The following is a 20,677-nucleotide window of genomic DNA, read 5'->3' on the forward strand; positions in this document are numbered from 1 at the left end:
CTGGGCTCACACATGTATCCCCCTCCCAGTAGGATCCTTCCCACAAAACCCTCTCTCCCTGTAGGATTTAAGGTGGACTAGGCTAGATACCTGGTCCTCCACAGGTTAAGGAGGGGTTTTGGGACCACTCCCTTACAGTGGACCTCTGCTGGGGATAATCTTGAACTCTCCTCTCCCCCTGCTACCAAAGAAAAATAAAAAGATAGGCAAGCATCCATACTGTCCCTCCTATCAACAAAACTGGGTGGATCCTCCCTCTCTCCATCCAGTTAAATATGTCCTCCCTTTCTCACCTAATGAAAAAATTAGTGGTGGTACACTGTGCTTCTTTCCCACATGGAAATAATCAGCAGGATTGCCTGTACAACCTCTCTCACTCCCTTCCTTAAAGAAAAATATTGGTAAGAACTCTCCACCACAAACACACACTCACACTCACACACTCACACACACACTCACACACACACACACTCTCTCTCTCTCACACACACACACACACACATTCACACACACACACACACACACACACATTCACACACTCCTCTAATAAAAAATTGTGAGGCCACCCAAACCTCCTTCCTCTCCTAACCATAAAAATCATCAAATTGGCAGTACTCCTCTTGTTTCTCCCTCTCCTGTAAGGAAAAATAAAATCAGGGTAAGGGCCATGTGCACACCATCCTTCCTTTCATCTCTAAGAAAAACAATCAGAGGGGCTCCCTGTTTCCCCGCCCTCCTTCTTTTACATTTTTAAAAACACCAGACCAGGAATCCCTCCTCCTTAAAAAAAAAAAAAAAGTGGGTCCAGCTTTTTTGTTTTTCCCATTGGAAGGAGGGAGGGTATGAGGTAGTCCTGGGAGAGTGGAGGGAGAGTGAGAGATGGATGGAGTGAGGGAGAAAGTGTGACAAAGGGAAGAAGGCATTTCAGGGCAGCAGGTAGTTTGTTTCTTTTTGGTGGGGGGTGAGATTTGTTCAGAGGGTAGTTGGCTGGTTAGCTGTTCAGAGCTGCCAAATTACCCACTTCCAGGAGGGATATTTTAGGACAGTCCTGGATTTCTGCCAGCCCCCATCCTGATGCGTTATAGGATCTGTAGCACTGAATTCAATGGGAAAAATCAGAGACTACAGATATCACCATACACGGTAATATAAAATTAAAGTGAGGACTGGCCAAAATGTCTTCTGATTGAACTGGATAACTTAGTATCTCTTCTATGGCAGTGCCTAAATTTGGCTGAAAATCAGAGCTATCTGCTTAAATTTCTACTCCTGACTTCCAAGCCCAACCAGAACTTGGCTGTTTAATTGTACTGCCTACTGAAACTTAGGGAGCTAAATTTTGCTGCTCGTCCCAGCCAGTTTTGAAAGTAATGACTTTGTGGCTACTAGATCCCTTTGAAAACTGCGCCTTCAGTAAATAAAGTTTATTCAATTTTGAATTGCTTTTCTGTCTTGGGCTAAAATATTGTAGTCATGAGCAGAGGACAATGCCGGCTCTAGGGCAAATGGTGACCTGGGCAAAAATCAACTCCCACCAGCTCTTCATTTTCTTCAATGCTACAGAGCAAGATAATGGGCGATACTGGCAGTGCCCAGTGCACCCCAGCTGGCATTGGCTGAGGATGCCACCTTCTTCACCTCTCCATAGAGATTAAGAGCCTGTGTAATATGGAGATGAGTTGACAGCACTAGAACTTTTATTCTAAAAATTAATACAAAGTTAAGACCTTAAACATGAAACTCCAAGCCCTTCGTAGCTGCATGCTGTTTGCTGTTCTTAATTCCAGTATAACAGATGGGACTGTTATACTGGAATTAAGCAGTCTAAGCAGTCACTAAGCAGTCTAAGCAGTCACTAAGTGACTAAGCAGTCACTAAGCAGTCCCTAAGCAGTTCCCCAATTTAGAAGCAGGTCAGGGTTTCACGGTAAATCTCAGCCCAGGTCCTGTGATAGGGGTGTGCATTCGGATTGACCGCATTAGTAAAACGCTACTCATAATTTTTTTTAACTTAAAAAATTGATTCGACATAAACGATCGGATTTCCCACATATCGAACATAGATATGTTCGATATGTGGGAAATCGCGATTATTGAGCCAAAATAAAAATATAAACCCCCCCCCCCCCCTTAATCCCCCCCCCCCCCCCCGACTTACCACAACTCCCTGGTGATGGAGCGAGGAGTGAGGACGCCATTTCTGCAATCCTTGGCGAGAAGCATGTGACGTCGGCGGCACGTCGAGTGACGCCGGCGTCACGTGATTCCCACCGAGTTCACGCCGGACGGCTCGTTCGGCCCAAAAAGAACTTTTGGCCAGCTTGGGGGGGTCAGGAGGCCCCCCCAAGCTGGCCAAAAGTTCTTTTTGGGCCGAACGAGCCGTCCGGCGCGAACTCGCCGGGAATCACGTGGCGCCGACGTCACGTGATTCCCGGCGAGTTCGCGCCGGACGGCTCGTTCGGCCCAAAAGGAACTTTTGGCCAGCTTGGGGGGGTCAGGAGGCCCCCCAAGCTGGCCAAAAGTTCTTTTTGGGCCGAACGAGCCGTCCGGCGCGAACTCGCCGGGAATCACGTGACGCCGGCGTCACTCGACGTGCCGCCGACGTCACATGCTTCTCGCCAAGGATTGCAGAAATGGCGTCCTCACTCCTCGCTCCATCACCAGGGAGTTGTGATAAGTCTGGGGGGGGGATTAAGGAGGGTGAGGGGGTTTAAAAATTTTTTTTGCACATATGTACATATACCCAACTAATTGGATTTTTTTTATGTCCATATTGGCCGCAAGTGGGACCCACTTTCGGACATAAGAAATATGAACATAAAATTTTGCTCTGCACATCCCTGTCCTGTGATCCAGACGACAGAAAGTTTTCCGTTAGAAACAGCTCCATTAGGCTCAGGGAAAGCAGTGAATCTTTGTATTTCAGAAAGATCCTTTCTTAAGTTTGGATAAAAGCACTATGGGGGCAATAATAAAAACCGTCCTCACTGGGTCAAAGTCTGCAAGTACTTTCCCCACGCAGTAATCAAAATACATGATTGATTGATTGATTGATTGATATCCAGAAGAGATTGGCATCTGCTTTCTTTGTGGGCAATAGAAACTGTGGGCAAGCAAAATGCCCACAGTTTTGATTACAGAAACATTTGTGCATCTTCCTGATATCTCCTCTCTCCCACTCAGTGGAGCACCTCTTCACGCCGTAGATTATTGACCAACATGTGTACTGTTAACCGGGGACAGGTTGGGCAATAGTAAAAACTTCATTTTATCCACAGAAAGAGCTTTCGTTATTGGGCCAATATTCAAATGCTTTGGATAACAACAGAAAACGTTTTAAAAAATGCTCCGAAACTACAAGCACTTGGAGTAATACATTTTCTCTGCTGCTGTATATCTCATTGTTTCATCTGCTGCACTGAATGCTGCAGCTTTGCTATATCATATGCCATCAATTAGGGGTCTGCAAAGAGATTTCTTTTTTTTTCATTTCAGGTTCATGTTTTTTCATTTCTTTTCATTTGTTTCATATGAAAAAATTAAATAAAAAACTGAAACGAAAAACAAAACAACAAAATAATGTCAGAACCAATGTCACATCCCAATGTCAGACCCCAATATTGGCTAATGTATAGAGATGTGTATCGTGTGATCGATCGTCTTAACGATCGATTTCGGCTAGGGGGGGGAGGGAATCGGATTGTCGCGGTTTTGTTTTTCTAAATATCGTGTGAATCGGGGGAGGGCGGGAAAACCGGCACATTAAAACATCCCTAAAACCCACCCCGACCCTTTAAAATAAATCCCCCACCCTCCAGAACCCCCCCCCCAAAATGTCTTAAATTACCTGGGGTCCAGTGGGGGGGGGGGTCCCGTTGTGATCTTCCACTCTCGGGCGTCGGGCGTGTTGATAGAAAATGGCACCGGCGCTACCTTTGCCCTGTCATATGACAGGGCAAAGGTAGCGCCGGCGCCATTTTGGTTCGTGTTCCCCGACGTCAAGAGCGTAGAAGATCGCTCCCGGACCCCCGCTGGACCCCCAGGGACTTTTGGGGAGCTTGGGGGGGCCTCCTGACCCCCACGAGACTTGCCAAAAGTCCAGCGGGGGTCCGGGAATGACCTCCCGCGCTCGACTTGTGTTGCCGTACGGCCGGTGCCATTTTGCTTTGCCGTACAGCAAAATGGCGCCGGCCGTACGGCAACACGATTCGAGCGCAGGAGGTCGTTCCCGGACCCCCGCTGGACCCCCAGGGACTTTTGGCCAGCTTGGGGGGGCCTCCTGACTCCCACAAGACTTGCCAAAAGTCCAGCTAGTTAGGATACGATAATATAACTTAGAACCTCAGCCCAGGTCAACATTCCTAAAGTTTACAATAGCAGTGCAAAGGGGGGGGGAAGGAGGGGATTGGAGGTCAAGTGGGGGAAACATAAAAATTGTGTGCATTTGACATAGTTGATATAAGCATAATGGGGTGGATTTTATAATTTTGTGCGAGCGCGTACTTTTGTTCGCTTACCAGGCGCAAACAAAAGTATGCTGGATTTTATAAGATACGCGCGTAGCCGCGCGTATCTTATAAAATCCGGGGTCGGCCCGCGCAAGGGGGTGCACATTTGTGCAACCTGCGCGCGCCGAGCCCAGCGCGCGCTGCCTGTTCCCTTCGAGGCTGCTCCGATTTCGGAGCAGCCTGGGAGGGAACTTTCCTTCACCCTCCCCCACCTTCCCTTCCCTTCCCCTACCTAACCCACCCCCCCGGCCCTATCTAAACCCCCCCCCTTACCTTTGTTGCACGATTTTCGCCTGCTAAAAGCAGACGTAAATCTGCGCACGCCAGCGGGCTGCTGGCGCGCCATCACCCGACCCGGGGGCTGGTCTGGAGGCCTCGACCACGCCCCTGGGCCGGCGCCATGCCCCCAGGCCCGCCCCCGCAATGCCGCGTCATGCCCCTGAAACGCCGTGTCATTTTAGGACACGCCCCCAACACGCCCCTTTTACAAAGCCCCGGGACTTACGCGCGTCCCGGGGCTCTGCACACGCCGGCGGCCTATGCAAAATAGGTGCGCCGGCGCGTGAGGGCCCTGCGCGCATAAATCCGGCCAGATTTACGCGCGCAGGGCATTTAAAATCCGGCCCACTGTGTATACAATGGTCATATGTTAAAATGTATTAAGTTAAAATGAATTAATTAGTTTTCAACGATTATATTTATATTGCCTCCTAGCCTTTAGTTCTAAGTTCTAATTCCTAATATATCAATGTTTCAGTGTTTAATGTATAAATAGTAAGACCCTTCTCTTACTATTACATAGTTATAATGTGAACCGATGTGATATACCCCAATGAATGTCGGAATATAAAAACAATTAAATAAATAAATATAAATAAATATTTACCGGTTGTAACTGATATGTGAATTTAGTTCTCAGACAGTTTTGAACAGTATTTTCTGTATAAATGTAAAATGTCGTTGACGGTTTGCCACCGTTATGTATACATGTAACAAGTTATTGTACACAATAAAAAAAGAAGGAAGCACATGATAACTAAGGGATGGCAATTAGGGAATTGAGGAATATATGATATCTCTCTCTCTTTCCAGGCAACGAGCTCCTGTTCCATGACATGGATAGTGATGACACCTCCCTCAGTAACCTGGGCGACTGTTTCCTAGCAACCCCAGAAGTTGTGGCCATGCAAGCAAGAGTGGGAAACCCCATTGATCATCTCTACTCCATGCAGAACTCCTACTTTACCTCCTAAATTTCTTTCTTCTAACCCCTTGTGGCACCATAAGAATGTAAAAATGCTGAGCTTCACTAGAACATTGAATTTCTTCTGCCATAATGCTGTTAAATGTTCTTTAAAGTTTGTTGTCTACTCTAAAGCAGCAATACTGTGAACCTGGAGCAGTGCTGACCCTAGTTCAGTGGTTCCCAAACCTGTCCTCAGGGTCCTACCACCAGACAGCTTTTTAGAATTTCCCTAGTGAATGTGTGTGGTAAATTGCATATGCTTAGCCTCCAATGTATGCTGATGTATTACATGCATATTCCAGAACTTTTGTGTGGCTGCGGGATCCTGAGCACTTGTTTGAGAGGCACTGCCTTAGCCTCTGTTAACTTTACAGGAGCTAGCTGAAAACTAATGATGTGGAATGATATTAAATCAAATTAAGGTTACTAGCTTGAAAGGTCCATGCCTCAGGACTAGGCTTTTACAGATGGACATTTATTAAGCATGATATTGCAGTAATATTTCTAGCATTTCATAAATCTTTGCATTACCATAGATACATGTATCATTTTGCTTAATGTCAGTATGAGACATTTTTAGTGTTAATTTGAAACTTCATAACTTATATCCCAAATTTATAGCAATGATAACACCAATGGGTACCAGTTTCTTTTCATCTGTTAGGAATTCTTCTGAACTTCCTGTGTAGTTGATATGTCACTTCCTTCTGCTGAACTCACTGAAGCCAGAGGTCAGAGGTAAAGGGATAAATAAACTACAAAAAGAGTCTAGATGGACTCTGAGGAATAGGATGGAGCCTCTGAGTTTGTGGAGGGTTTTAAAGTTGTTAAATCCTTAGTCAGATATTGCATATCAGACCTGAGCTAAATATTTCCCACATGATAACTGATACCTTCATGATCAACTGAACAGTTTTCTCTTTCTTTTTTTTTGGTGACTGGGCAGCTTCCTTCTACTCTGTTGGGCTTTCACCTTAGACTGAACAAGGGCCAGGAGCTGGCACCATGAATCTTCATGTGCAATAATCTGGGGATTTTTCCCCTTTTATATATCCTCTCCCATTTCTCTACTCCAGTCATTGCAGTGATAGTCCTTGGCCAGAAGCCATACTCCATGTCTCCTTCTGGAACTCTGCAGTCGTGGACCCTAAATCTGGCCATTAGGTGTCACCAATGCATGATGACTACGAGTCCCTCCCTCCCTCCAGGGGCATTGAACACTATCAGCACAGCATCTCCATCCTAGCCACCTCAGGAAGTGGAAGATCAGAGCCCAGAATCAAATCCAGGTTCCTCCCCAGGGCCGAGTGTAGTGCCACCACCAAGCCATTAGCTTGGTCTATTTTTCTATGTTGACTTTCTCTAAGTGTTTTGAATGTTTTTCTGTTGTAACATTTCAGTAAGAAAACTAGAATTACAAATTCCAGAAAGCCTTAAAAATGTTATCACATCATTCATGTGTCCTATGCTAATGACTTACCACATAGGTTTCCTTTAAGACTTTCACTGAAAAATGTGTGTGTTTATATTGGACACATGGTAACGTATAAAAAGGGGTTAGATTAGCACAATTATAAAACCATAGCTACAAATGAAGCCTTGACAACTGGTGCTACTGCTCACAGGGATGGTAACTTTCAGACCAGCGTGCTGGCACACATTGGTGCATATTTGCCAGCGTGTGCCAAGAACATGGCAATTTAATAACTTGTATACACATGTGTGCCTATGTTATAAAATAGCTTGGTCATGCATACATATGCATCTAATTTTAAATAGGTGTACATCTGGGCATGCAAATCTTGTTTCTACTGTGTAAGTCAGGAGATTTTAAAAGGGGCGTGCGCCCATGTCATTGCCAGTTTTATTATTTCATCCAGTTAAGAGCTAGGTCCTCCAAACCCCTGGTTGAATATCTTACACTCCCTCAAGTTACTTCAGACCCTTCAAACCTCTCAGGTATGGCTAGTTTCTAAATTTACATCTCAACCCCAGCAGAAGTAAATTTATGCGACACTGAATCTGGGTGCGTGCCCAGGCGCAAAAGTATGTACGTGCACGTCTCTTGGCCATGCCCATGCCCTGCCCCCAAATGCCCATGCTCCACCCAAACCACGCCCATGGCACGCTCCTTTTCGAATCAGAGTGAGATGTGCGTGCACGGGAGATACGCGCACAGTTAGGCGGCTTTTAAAATATGGTGGGTGTGCACCTGCCCGACTTGTGCACACGCCTCCTGATTTTGGCACGTGCCAGGCTTTTAAAATTCACCTTAAAAGTTTTAAACTTACGCTAATTCATCACCATTTTGTACCTTTAAAACTTTTGAAATTATCTTTCCCCATTTTATATTGTTAAAAAAATAAGGATTTGTATCCTTACATGTGACAGGCGGCCTTTTTTCCTTCACATCCTCCTCCCCTGGGAGTGAGCAGAAAAGAACTGGATCTACTCTTTGTGATCTGGCAAATAATTCCTAGTGGTTTGGATCGGCCAGTGACACAGGTTGATGGACCTTGGTCTGACTCAGCAGGGGGGTTCTTATGTGTTTTATGCTAATGAAATAAGTCATTAGCAAGGATATCTTATGCACCTTCATTCTCTGAATGCTGATGAGGATGATGGAGCTGTCAGCCACGCATACATTAAGCAGCAGGAATCTGCAGTCAGGTAAGACCTGAGAACATGCTTCGCCAAGATACCATCCAGGTTTAACCCCAGGTGCGGCACAAGTTACCTAAAACCCAACAGGATATCACGCGTGAGGGTCAGAAAAGAACTCCATTCCAAGCACGCTCTAAATCTCTCAGCCTGACTGAGATTTTGTTTAATTCAGGGATGCATCCACTCATTTTTTTTTTCAATGTCCCTGCACAGATGTCCACTTACCAATGTATGCAGGCAATAGGATAGAAAATGTGCAAAAACGTCAGCATAGAAAGCGCAGACTTGGCTTCATTTACACATGTTGAATAGACTTGCCAAAATCTGACAGCTTTTAAAAGGGAGAAGTTTTGTGAGGGAGCAGATAACAATGCCTCGTGTTTTCCTTCTTATGTATTGGAGCAAGTGAAAGAAACTGCTGGCCAAACTCTTTAAAATATGTACGGTATATTATACTTTGTCTTTTGGCTGCATGAAAGGCTAATGGTTCAGCTCCACTACAATCATTTTCACTAAAACTATATTCCTCAATTTTGCCAGATTTGACATCACGCTACCTTCACCAATGAAAGAATATGGGACTTGGGAGGCTTTTGGCAGTATTACTCCTTCTAACTTTCTAATGGCAATGATTGTATAGACTATGAGGCAAAGAGCTTTCAAAACTGGAAATGAAATTGAAAGCCAGGAGATTCCAGATGTTTATGTAGATGTGAAAATGCATCCAAAATGTAAATTATTTGTGCCCTACCTACACCTCAAGCACTTTTATAGTCCCAGTACATGAACCTAAAAATGTAGGAACTAGAAGGAGTTGATTTGCAAAGCACCTTATGCACATAGATTCCTGTTTTACATGTGTATCTCATGCTTTGAAAATCAACCCAGAGGTTCTGGGTGTAAAAGTATGCACAAAAGCCGATTTCACCTGTACTTTAACCCGCAGTTGAAGTAAGTGGTCTGGGGGGGCAGAATTGGGGTGGGGAAGCATTTACATACATTCTTTTATTTTTCAAAAGCATGCACTACATAAACTTACTTGAACAAGGTGACCTCTTCTTGGGAGCAGGGGTAACCATGCATGTGCACCCATGTACAGCCAGCTAACAGCAACAGTCAGGGTAAAGTGTGCTGCTAAAAGGTTTCCCGCAGACCTGAACACTGTGAGGTCGATGCGGCCAGTGCATGGTTCAACACGTGACTGGATGCACGTCCATAGCCCCCGATTCAAAACATTGGTTGGCGTGTCCAAAACTCATGTCCAATCGAGCGTGTAGCTAATAGCACTCATCACATGTAAAGTCATGTTGATGAGGCCATTAGCTATTACTCCCGATGCAAAAAAAAAAAATGTGCACCCTACGCGCACATTTTTATTCTCAAAAATTAGCATCTGCCCCGCAGCAGGCGTTAATTCTTGAGGAGCCTCAAAGGTTTACAGGAAAGCAGAAAATACTACTTTGCTGTAGTTAATATCGTGGTGATATTGTCGGAGGAACCCAAAAGGGAGAACTGTAAAAAAAAATAAAAATAAAAATAAGCGTGCTGGTGGTCAGGTTAGGAAAATGGACTCAATTAACGAGCATCCGTTTTCTTAACCTGGGGTTGTGCACAGGTTAGGGAAACTGATCCTCGTAAAATTGAGTGTCCGTTTTCTAACCCGCTGACAGCCACCTCTCCTGCCTACATCTTCCCACCACCTCACATTAGCTGGCAGCATATTTTCACATTTGGAGCTTTTCTTCCATTATACTAAATGAATTTGCCAGGTATGGCCCCGTTCTAGAAGTTTCAGGCTGTGCATCTCACCCAAATATTGTGCATTCTGTTTTCAGATTTAAAAATAATTTCATACCCTACTGAAAGATGCATATACAGCTTGGATGTTTTTTTTTTTTTTTAATTATTTTATCAACACTGGTTATTGCATCCTTATATTTGACACTGACTGTACATTAAAAGTTATTAAATAAATTTTATTTTCAAAGTAATCTATTTAATGAAGTGCTCTGGTACACTTAAGTTATAAAAATGAAGTAATTTACTTTTTAAATCATATGTTAACTTTGAAAAGGCTCTTGTAGGATGTTAATTTAATTTAATTTAATTTACATTCTGGTAAATTTGTATTAATCAATAAACAGCCCATGTGACAAATGAACGATTTGATTTTTTATTTTTCAAAACTACAAGACAAAGTGAGACTTCTGGCCCTTGTAAAGCAGCAGTAACAGGAACATTTTTGAATTTGCTCCACTTTTTGGTCACAGGGTATAGCAATGCACATTTCTGCTGCAATAAAATGCCTTTCAAGTTGCAATATTATTAGTAATATAAAATATTTTATATAATTTTTTTATTTTTCTGATTGAGTACAATAGGACTTTTTTTTTATATCATAACTAACTTCAAGACTGTTGTGCATTATCCTTTTGTAAACAATCCTGATTTTCTCCTATAGCTCAGCCTTATGGGTGACCAATACAGAATGCATAGACATTACCCACAAGTGTGAAGCCAATCGGCTATGTTATGAAAGACAGAATCTTGTTAGTTTTGCTCCTTTATTGACCCGATTACTTGGATAGAATTCAAAAGATTCTGGTGAAGTTCAAGAGGCTCTTGTGAATGTAGTCAGATTTGATTACCCTGGCTATACATGCACTATGCCAGAAACCATGGGATTGCAAGTTGTGTTCAAGGAATTAAGTAACTGGGAAATCCTCAATAACTATCTCCAGTTTTCAGCCTCTTTTTCTTATCCAAGTGGTGGAAAAAGTAATTTACCTCCCACTTTTAGATTTCCTAAAGGAGTACATTATCCTAGATCACTATAAATCTGGCTTCAGGAAAGGCCCTGGATCAGAATTGGTCCTGTTGGCCATTACAAACAATATCTACCCCCATGCAGATCAAGCATAATTGTCCTTCTTGGTCTTTAGGCTGTCTTTGATACGGTTGATCACCATCTCCTGATCTAATGCCTAAAGGGCGTCAGTATTGATGGCACTTCTCTAAAGTGGTTTGAATCATTCAATGCCAACAGAATGTAATCAGTTATGTAGGCCAACAAACCATCCTGCCCTGGAGAGCTCACCTGTGGAGTGCTTCAGGGCTCAGCCCTTTCCCTGATACTGTTCAGTATCCACATGCATCCTATCTGCAACCTCATCCAGCTCTTCATTATATGCGAATAATGTCCAACTGTGTATCAAAATGGGATCTGACCAAACTTAATCTATTACCAGTCTCAATGACTGTCTTACAGCAGTAGCCCACTTTACATCCTAAGGCATCAGTAGGAAGCCCAGGAGTTCACTAAACCTCACAATGAAACTCCATATCATGAAAGTAGTAAGGTCCTCCTTTATATATCTGTTTCAGATCCCATCAACTATGCAATTTCCTTGATAAACATAATTTTCCTACTGTAATCCATGTGTTAATCTTCAGCCGAAACAAATACTTCAATGCCTTCAATACAATGACGTCTCACAATACAGTGTGAAGTGCCTCCAGCTCCTAAAAAGTATTGCTGCAAGAATTTTGGTAGGAGCAAAACCAACTGATCCTATCAAGCTTATTCTACATCAACTTCACTAGCTCCCTGTGGAAAGCAGAATACAATTTAATACTCTCTGCTTTGTCTTCAAATGCTTGAATAAACAGTCCCCTGAATACCTCTCCCAACTTCTCTCCCCTTACATGCCCCCAAGGGAAACGGTCTGACAAAATGGCTCTTTTTTCCTTTCCTTTGCTGACTGCCACCAGATTATCCTGCATGAGATTTTGAGCTAGGGATGTGCAGAGGAAACATTTCTCTTTTGTTTGTTCACCTTCATTTGGTTCATTAATTGCAAAGAAAGAAAAACCATGTATTCATTTTATTCTTTTATCATTAAAGTCAATGGGGAAAGCAATGCAGCCTATTTTGGACTCCAAAATTGGGGTTTTCTCATCAAATCTAATGAAACCTATGGGAAGATATCATCAGAAGGGGGAAAGAACTACAAGGTACCTAGACTGGGGTAAATTGGCATGAAATGTGGCATGAATATCCTAAGGCACCATGGCAAGGAGTTCTCCATCATTCAAGCCTATGTCACCTCCCATCCAGACTATTGCAATTCCTTCTATGTTGACCTTCCCAAAAGTTGCAGGTCATCCAGAATGCTGTGACATGGACCCTACTCAATGCCAGTAAGTTTGATCCAATTATTCCACTTCTTAAGTCTCTACAATGGTTGCTGATTGTCCTCTGCTCTATATTTAAAGCTGTCAAAGGCCAGGCTCCATGCTACCTGACCAACCAAATCTGCCTGTAGACATTAGCTCACTCAATTTGTATGCTACTGAATACTCGATATTGCCTGCTCCCAAGGAAATCCAGCTCATCAGCATGAGAAGAAGAACCATTATTGGCTCAGTCCCAGCCATTTGTAATTTCCTTCCATTGGACATCAGATTCTCTCTGGACCTCCTGAACTACAGAAAACAATCTGAGAACCTGGCTCCTAATGGAAGCATGTCACCCCTGTCCACTCTTGACCCAGTTCCTGCTCACAAGTTGTTGCTGCTTGAACTGATCTGTTCAGTTTTGTTTTTTTTGTTTTTTTTTTTAATGTGTAAACGGTTTTTATTGAATTTTCAAAAAAGAGAACAATACAACCTGCTATGTAGTCATTGTGTAGTTTTTGTTGTTGTGGAAGTTGAGGTGGATCGAGGTGGAGTTGGTGCAACCCACAGGGAGGAGCCCTATAAGTCCCCACCATCAGCAGGCAGAACTGGCTGGAACAGTGGCCAAACAGGAGCTTCACCAATACCAGCCCTCATTCCCCTTAGGTTGAATTCTCAGGTGCAGGGGCCAGCTGGACTTAGGTATATGCCTCTGTGAAGATGTAGATCTGTTGTGTAGGGTGTTACAGGCCAGCATGGAGAGAAGCGGAGTCAGTACATGCAGTGGTTGGGGCAGGCAGCAGGTAGCAGAGACTCATGCAGGCTGTGGTCAGAAGCAGAAGGAGTTTGTGCAGTGCCGTGATCTGGGCAGAGGTCTGGGCAGGCAGAGTTCAAGCAAGTTGATGAGCAGGCAGTGGTTGAAAGGCAGGCAGAGGTCAAGCAGCATTAAAGTACAATCTAAAGTCAAAGCAGGAGTTCAAGCCGAAGGGCATGGAGAAGAGGAACAACAGGACAGGAAGGACTGAAGACAGATGAGGGAAGACAGACCAAGAAGTCAAGAACTCAGGAGAAGACCAGACTTGGATTGCAAACTGGCTAAAAGACAGGAAACAGAGAGTAGGATTAAATAAACAATTTTCTCAGTGGAAGGGAGTAGGCAGTGGAGGGCCTCAGGGATCTGTATTGGAACCCTTACTTTTCAATAAATTTATAAATGATCTGGAAAGAAATACGATGAGTGAGATAATCAAATTTGCAGATGATACAAAATTGTTCAGAGTAGTTAAATCACAAGCAGGTTGCGATAAATTGCAGGAAGACCTTGTGAGATGGGAAAATTGGGCATCAAAATGGCAGATGAAATTTAATGTGGATAAGTGCAAGGTGATGCATATAGGGAAAAATAACCCATGCTATAGTTACACAATGTTAGGGTCCATATTAGGTGCTACAACCCAAGAAAGAGATCTAGGCATCATAGTGGATAACACATTGAAATCATCGGTTCAGTGTGCTGCAGCAGTCAAAAAAGCAAACAAAATGTTGGGAATTATTAGAAAGGGAATGGTGAATAAAATGAAAAATGTCATAATGGCTCTGTATCACTCCATGGTGAGACCGCACCTTGAATACTGTGTACAATTCTGGTCGCCGTATTTAAAAAAAAATATAATTGCGATGGAGAAGGTACAAAGAAGGGCTACCAAAATGATAAGGGGAATGGAACAGCTCCCCTATGAGGAAAGACGAAAGAGGTTAGGACTTTTCAGCTTGGAGAAGAGACGGCTGAGGGGGGATATGATAGAGGTGTTTAAAATCATGAGAGGTCTAGAACGGGTAGATGTGAATCGGTTATTTACTCTTTTGGATAATAGAAAGACTAGGGGGCACTCCATGAAGTTAGCATGTGGCACATTTAAAACTAATTCGAGAAAGTTCTTTTTTACTCAACGCACAATTAAACTCTGGAATTTGTTGCCAGAGGATGTGTTTAGTACAGTTAGTATAGCTGTGTTTAAAAAAGGATTGGATATGTTCTTGGAGGAGAAGTCCTTTACCTGCTATTAATTAAGTTGACTTAGAAAATAGCCACTGCTATTACTAGCAACGGTAATATGGAATAGACTTAGTTTTTGGGTACTTGCCAGGTTCTTATGGCCTGGATTGGCCACTGTTGGAAACAGGATGCTGGGCTTGATGGACCCTTGGTCTGACCCAGTATGACATGTTCTTATGTTCTTATGTTCTTATGACTTGCAGGTGGAGCAGGAACAGGATGCAGAAACTCAAGATGACACTCAGCAGAAACAGGAACCAGGAGGCAAGGTTCAGGATCAGGAGCCAAGAACGCAGAGGCAAACTGCTACTCTGATGGAGTTGTCTTATTGCCGTGGTGTCTGTGGAGAGTTGGAGAGAGCCCTTTATTGGAGCAAGTCCCGATGTCATTAGAGGGCGCCGTGGGAAATTTGCCATCGTAGGTCTTTTAAATGGCAGCAAGTTTGGCACACGTACACCTAGGGATGCCCGGAGAAGCTGGTGAAGGTGTTCCTCAGGCCAGCATGTTGGACCTGTTCAGGTGTGGTGGCCTGCCATGCTTACGTCCGGGGGGGGGGGGGGGGTGTTCTGCCCTGACTTCGGAGGATCCTGCTCATGGCTCGAAGCCTCCTGTCCAGAGGGTTTGGATTTCTCGGGGTGTGAGGCATGAAATTTCTTCAGGAGTTTTTGTCTAATATATTGGAGGCAGGCTCCCAAGTATTCTCCTCAGGGCTGTAACACTCCCATGATATCATGTATTCTCATCTCTTGGCTCGACGACTGACGTCCAGGATTTCCTTCACCTGCATCTTCTTCAGCGGATCCCTCTTGGGATTTGGGCGGTCTCCTAGAGGGCTATGTGAAGACTAGTGGATTCAGAAGGAAAACATGAAATACATTATGGATTCCCAAGTAGGTTGGTAGGCGCAACTAGTAGGTTACTAGACCCACCTGGCAGGTGCTTGGGAAGGATCCGATGGAAAGGCGGAGGTGCGAGTCTCATGGTGGGCATCCAGAGTCAAATATGATGGGTGCTAAGCCAGACCTTGTCCTCTGGCTTAAATTGTGGTGCAGGTCTACGGTATGCATCTGTGGTCTTTTTGGCTCTCTCCACCACCTTCTGGAGTATCTCCTCAGTGTGGACCCAGAGTTCCTGGAGCCTGAGGTGAGGGGATGGTCAATAGAATTGATAACAGGAGAGACGGCTGTCTTCCATACACAATTTGAAAAGGGGATGACCCTGTAGCAGAGTTGATGAAGGAGTTGTTGGAAAACTCTGCTCATGGAAGAAGACTGGCCTAGTTATTTATTTATTTATTTATTTATTTATTTACGGGTTTTTTATATACCGAGGCACGTTTGCAAAACATCACCTCGGTTCACAATGTAACATAACTGAGCAACAGGCTTTACAATAATAACGTTTTTTAACAGGGAGGGGGTAAACATGGACAGGAGTAGATGATATGAGAATTATATACATATATACATGTTAGTTTTTACAAGGGCGTTCATCAATGTAATCAGGGTAATTAGCAGGGGGAAGAGATAAGGGAGGGGAGGGGGAGAATATTCACAGAGGGTGGGAGGAGGGGAGAGTAAGTAGGAAGGGCAAGCGTCAGTCGGGAGGTCATGTCGCATCTTTGGAAGGAGTCAATTCGTTAGTCCGGGTACGCTAGTTTGAACAGCCATGTTTTAAGATTGTGCTTGAATTTTTTGTGGCAAGGTTCCTGGCGTAGTTGAGAAGGCATTTTATTCCAGTGGGTAGTGCCTGTAATGATGAATGATCGCTCTCTGAAGGTGGTGTGTTTCATGAGCTTAGGAGAGGGAGTCTGAAGTTTGGCCTGGTGATGCGTTCTTGTGGGTCTGGTCGGAGTGTGAAGCAGGAGATGTTCTGGGAACCATTGCATGTCATGGTTATGAATGGCTTTGTGTATGAGCGTGAGTACTTTATATACTATCCTGGAGGTTACAGGAAGCCAGTGTAGTGATTGGAGGACGGGAGTGATGTGTTCATGACGGTGAGTATTGGTAAGGATGCGTGCAGCAGCATTTTGTAATAACTGTAGTGGTTGTAGAGTACTTTTTGGTAAGCCTAGGAGAATAGCGTTGCAATAATCAATTTTGGATAGGATCATAGCTTGCAGTACTGTGCGGAAGTCAGAGGAATGAAGAAGAGGTTTGATTTTCTTCAAGGTGTGGAGTTTGAAGAATCCGCTTTTTATGGTGGCCGAAATGAATTTTTTGAGGTTAAATTGGTTATCTATCATAATTCCAAGGTTACGGACTTGTAAGGTAGGAGGGCAGCTGGGGGGTGGGGGGGTGGGGGAGAGATTGCGTGAGGGGTTGTTAGGAGGAGAAAGAATGAGTAGTTCTGTTTTGTTGGTGTTGAGAGCAAGGAAATTTTCGGAAAGTAGTTTATTTATCTCAGATAGTGCAGCGTTCCAGATCTTCATTGCATTTGTAATGGAATCACTAATGGGAATGAGTATCTGCACGTCGTCAGCATATATAAAGTGCTGGATACCCAGTTTAGAGAGGAGATGGCAGAGGGGGAGGAGGTATATATTAAAGAGTGTTGAAGAGAGGGATGATCCCTGTGGTACTCCTTGAGATAGTTTGACAGGGTTGGATTTGTTACAACCAATTTTTACACTGTAGCTTCTGTCGCTAAGGTATGATTGGAACCATAGTAAGGCTGTGCCAGCAATGCCAATTTCCATGAGTCGTTTGATGAGTGTGAGGTGATTGACTGTGTCGAATGCTGCAGATATGTCTAACAGTGCAAGGATGTAGGATTGTCCGTTGTCCATGGCTTTAAGTATGGATTCTGAGAGTGTGATGAGTAGCGTTTCAGTGCTATGGTGTTTGCGAAAACCATATTGGGATGTGGAGAGTATGTTGTGTTCATCAATGTATTCGGTGAGTTGTTTGTTGATAATCTTTTCCAGTATTTTGGAGAGGAATGGGAGGTTTGATACTGGGCGATAGTTAGCTAGTTCATTAGGATCCAAATTAGTTTTTTTAAGGGTAGGTTTGATAATGGCATGCTTGAGTTGCTTCGGGACTTGGCCTAGGGTAATGGATTTGTTCAGGATGTTTGCGATGTGTTTGGCTGTGGTAGCTGGGCTCGTGAGTAGTATGTTGGTGGGCAGGTTGTCTGAGGGGTGATAGGCTGGTTTGATTTTTTTGAGGGTATTTTCAATTTCTAGTGCAGATGTGTTTTCGAATTTCAGTAGTGAAGGGTTTGGGTTCTTTGTGTGTGGGTGTGATTGTATGCTTTGATTGGTGTAGTCTATTGGGGTGTTTTTGGTTGCTGATGTGTTCGGGGAGCCAGAATGAGCTGTGAAGCGTGCCATAATGGTTTCCACTTTAGAAAGGAAGTAAGATGCTAGATTCTCGCATTTGGTTTCATCATCATTGTCGGGGTTGCATCTGTCTGGAGATGTAATGAGGCTGTTTACGTATTGGAAGAGGGCTTGTGGGTTGAACTGGAATTGATGGATTCTTGTGGCATAGAAATCTTTCTTTGCTTTTTCTGTGGCCTTCCTGTAGGTGTGTAGATGGGTGCGAAACTGAAATAAGGTGGTTGGGAGGCGGTTCTTTCGCCAGGTTTTTTCTAATTTACGAAGTTTCAGTTTCATGGTTTTAAGCTCATTTACATACCATGGTTTTTTGTTATTCTTTTCTAAGTTGATTTTTTTGGTTTGAGAGGGGCAGAGTCTATCTGCTATGTTGGTGGTGATTTGGAACCATGAGGAGGTAGCGGAGTTAGCATCTGTAAGGTCTAGGTTAAGTAGTTCCTCTGAAAGGGCCTCTATGATATCTTCGGTTTTAGCCTGTTTGCGAAAACTAATTGTTTTTGTAGGTTGGGAGGATTGGGGGGAATCTTGTATAGTGCAGCATGTGTCAATACGATAGTGATCTGACCAGGGAATGGGCGTACAAAAGGGGTGATCAGCTTGGATTAAGGTGTTAGTAAATATCAGGTCAAGGGTATGACCCGCTTTGTGCGTGGGGTTAGTCACGATCTGTTTGAATCCCAGGGCATTCATAGCTAACAATATAGTTTCGCATGAAGTGGAGAGGGGGTTGCAATCGACATGGAGATTGAGATCTCCAAGAATGATGGCTGGGTTGGCAATATTTATGTTTTTTGAGATGTATTCTATGAGGGGGGAGGGGTTCTTTTCTAGGATGCCAGGGGGGGCATAGATTAAGCAGAGTTGGAGAGAGTTGGATCTAAAGATGCTGATCTCCAATTTGGGTGGAGGGAGGGTAGATTGGAGTGAGAAGTTGAGTCTCTTTTTGGCGGCAAGGAGTAGACCACCCCCTTTCTTTTTAGGTCTAGGAATGGAGAAGATGCTATATGTGTCTGTGGGGAGTTGGTTGATTAGAGCAGTGTCGGTATCCTTTAACCAGGATTCTGTGATGGCACATATGTCAGGGGATTCGTCAGTAAGTATGTCAAATAGGAGAGTGGTTTTCTTTACAATAGATTGAGCATTTAGAAGAAGAATAGAGAAGGTCATTAAGCCTATCATTTGTGTAAGGGGAGAGGTCATTATGGGTATGATTGATCTGTGTTGTATGGTTTGGTCGGTGTCTCGGAGTCCTTTGTATGAAGTGTAGAAGTGTGTGATGGTAGGAATGTGTTGGACGTGTTGATAACCCATGATGCTGAGTAAAGGAAGGGTTACAGTATGGTAGCTGGATGATAGGTGTGAGTCGTAAGATTGTTCACTGCAAGGGGGTGGGATGTTAGTGAAACATAAACATAGATGATTCAATTTTAAAATTGAGATATCAGCATGGAGACATTAGCATAGGGAAAGTAATAGAGTGATGTTTTGGGGTAGGAGGAAAGAGAAGTAGGAGGCAAGTTGAAATTATGATTCAAAGGTATTGTGGTCGATATACTTATTCTTAAACAGTCTAGTAGTATAGATAGAAGGGTAGCAATTCTAGTGGAACATATACATGTGTCAAGTGGTTCCAGGGAGACAATCGAGAGAGGTGAATGGTTGCAATTGACTCACTGTTAGTCTCGTTGCTATTTGTACCGTCTATAGGTCCTCCTTGGGGCTAGGCTTAGGTGAGGCGGCAGTAGGTTAGTTGGGTTTCCGGTAATTGTGGTTTTCCCCAGGTGGGTGGTGTCGTCTGTATGGAGACTTTGTTTATTTGTGGGTATTCCTCGGGAGAGGATCGGGGCTCCTCGGGGCTGCAACGAAGGGGCGCGTCAATGACGCGCTCCTTCGGCGCGTGACGCACGGCGCGTGGCGCCTAGAGAGAGTGAGAGTTTAAAGGAACCGCTAAATGGCTTGTGATTGGTTGCCTTGCAGCGGTCGGCTGATTGGCCGGTTCTCGGTGGGGGGCGGGCTTTGGTCGCGAGGGTAGCGGGCCTGTAGCAGTGCCTGGTGTGGTCGCATAGGCTCTGAGGAATCCCTTCAGTGTCCAATTGATCTGCTTGGACTGGCCATTAGCTTGGGAGTGGTATGCCATCATATAGTCCAGGGTGATGTTACATTTTTTACAGAGGGCACACCAATATGATTATAAACTTGGTGCCGAGATCTGAGAAGATAAGTTTGGGTAGGCCGTGCAGGTGGAAGATGTGGTGAGTGAATAATTGGGCCAACTTTAGTGCCATAGGAAAGCTGGGAAGAGGGATAAAGTGAGCCATCTTTGAAAACCTGTTGACTACAGCCCAAATAATTGTATAGCCATTAGAGAGGGGAAGGTCCACCATATAATCAGGGGTCACATGGGTCCAGGGTTTCCTGGGGCTGTTAATGGCTGTAACAACCCCCAGGGTCATCCCATTAAGGGTTTCTACTGTGTGCAGGTGGGACAGGAGTCCATGTAGGCCCTGACATCTCACCAGTAGTATTGCTGGAGCAGTGCATGAGTTCAGGCCCATCCAGGGTGTCTGTGACACAGGAATCATGGAACCACTTTAACAGTTCCTCTCAGAGTTTGCATGGAACAACTGTCGTCCCTGGTGAAAGGGTCATTGTGGAGGCCAAGAGGATCGGAGCCAGATCGATAAT

At 44.1% G+C, this 20,677-nt stretch overlaps 1 protein-coding gene across 1 annotated transcript in view; it reads left to right on the forward strand.

The window, feature by feature from the left end:
- LMX1A (LIM homeobox transcription factor 1 alpha) overlaps positions 1-6,016 on the forward strand; it is a 378,306-nt gene extending 372,290 nt beyond the window's left edge. Inside the window, exon 9 of the mRNA XM_029618769.1 lies at positions 5,600-6,016. Within this exon, the coding sequence (XP_029474629.1) occupies positions 5,600-5,760 (161 nt within the window). The 3' untranslated portion in view covers positions 5,761-6,016. The remainder of the gene's footprint in view (positions 1-5,599) is intronic.
- Positions 6,017-20,677: the final 14,661 nt, after the last annotated feature.

Source organism: Rhinatrema bivittatum, chromosome 10, assembly GCF_901001135.1.
Source record: "Rhinatrema bivittatum chromosome 10, aRhiBiv1.1, whole genome shotgun sequence".
Lineage (NCBI taxonomy): Eukaryota > Metazoa > Chordata > Amphibia > Gymnophiona > Rhinatrematidae > Rhinatrema > Rhinatrema bivittatum.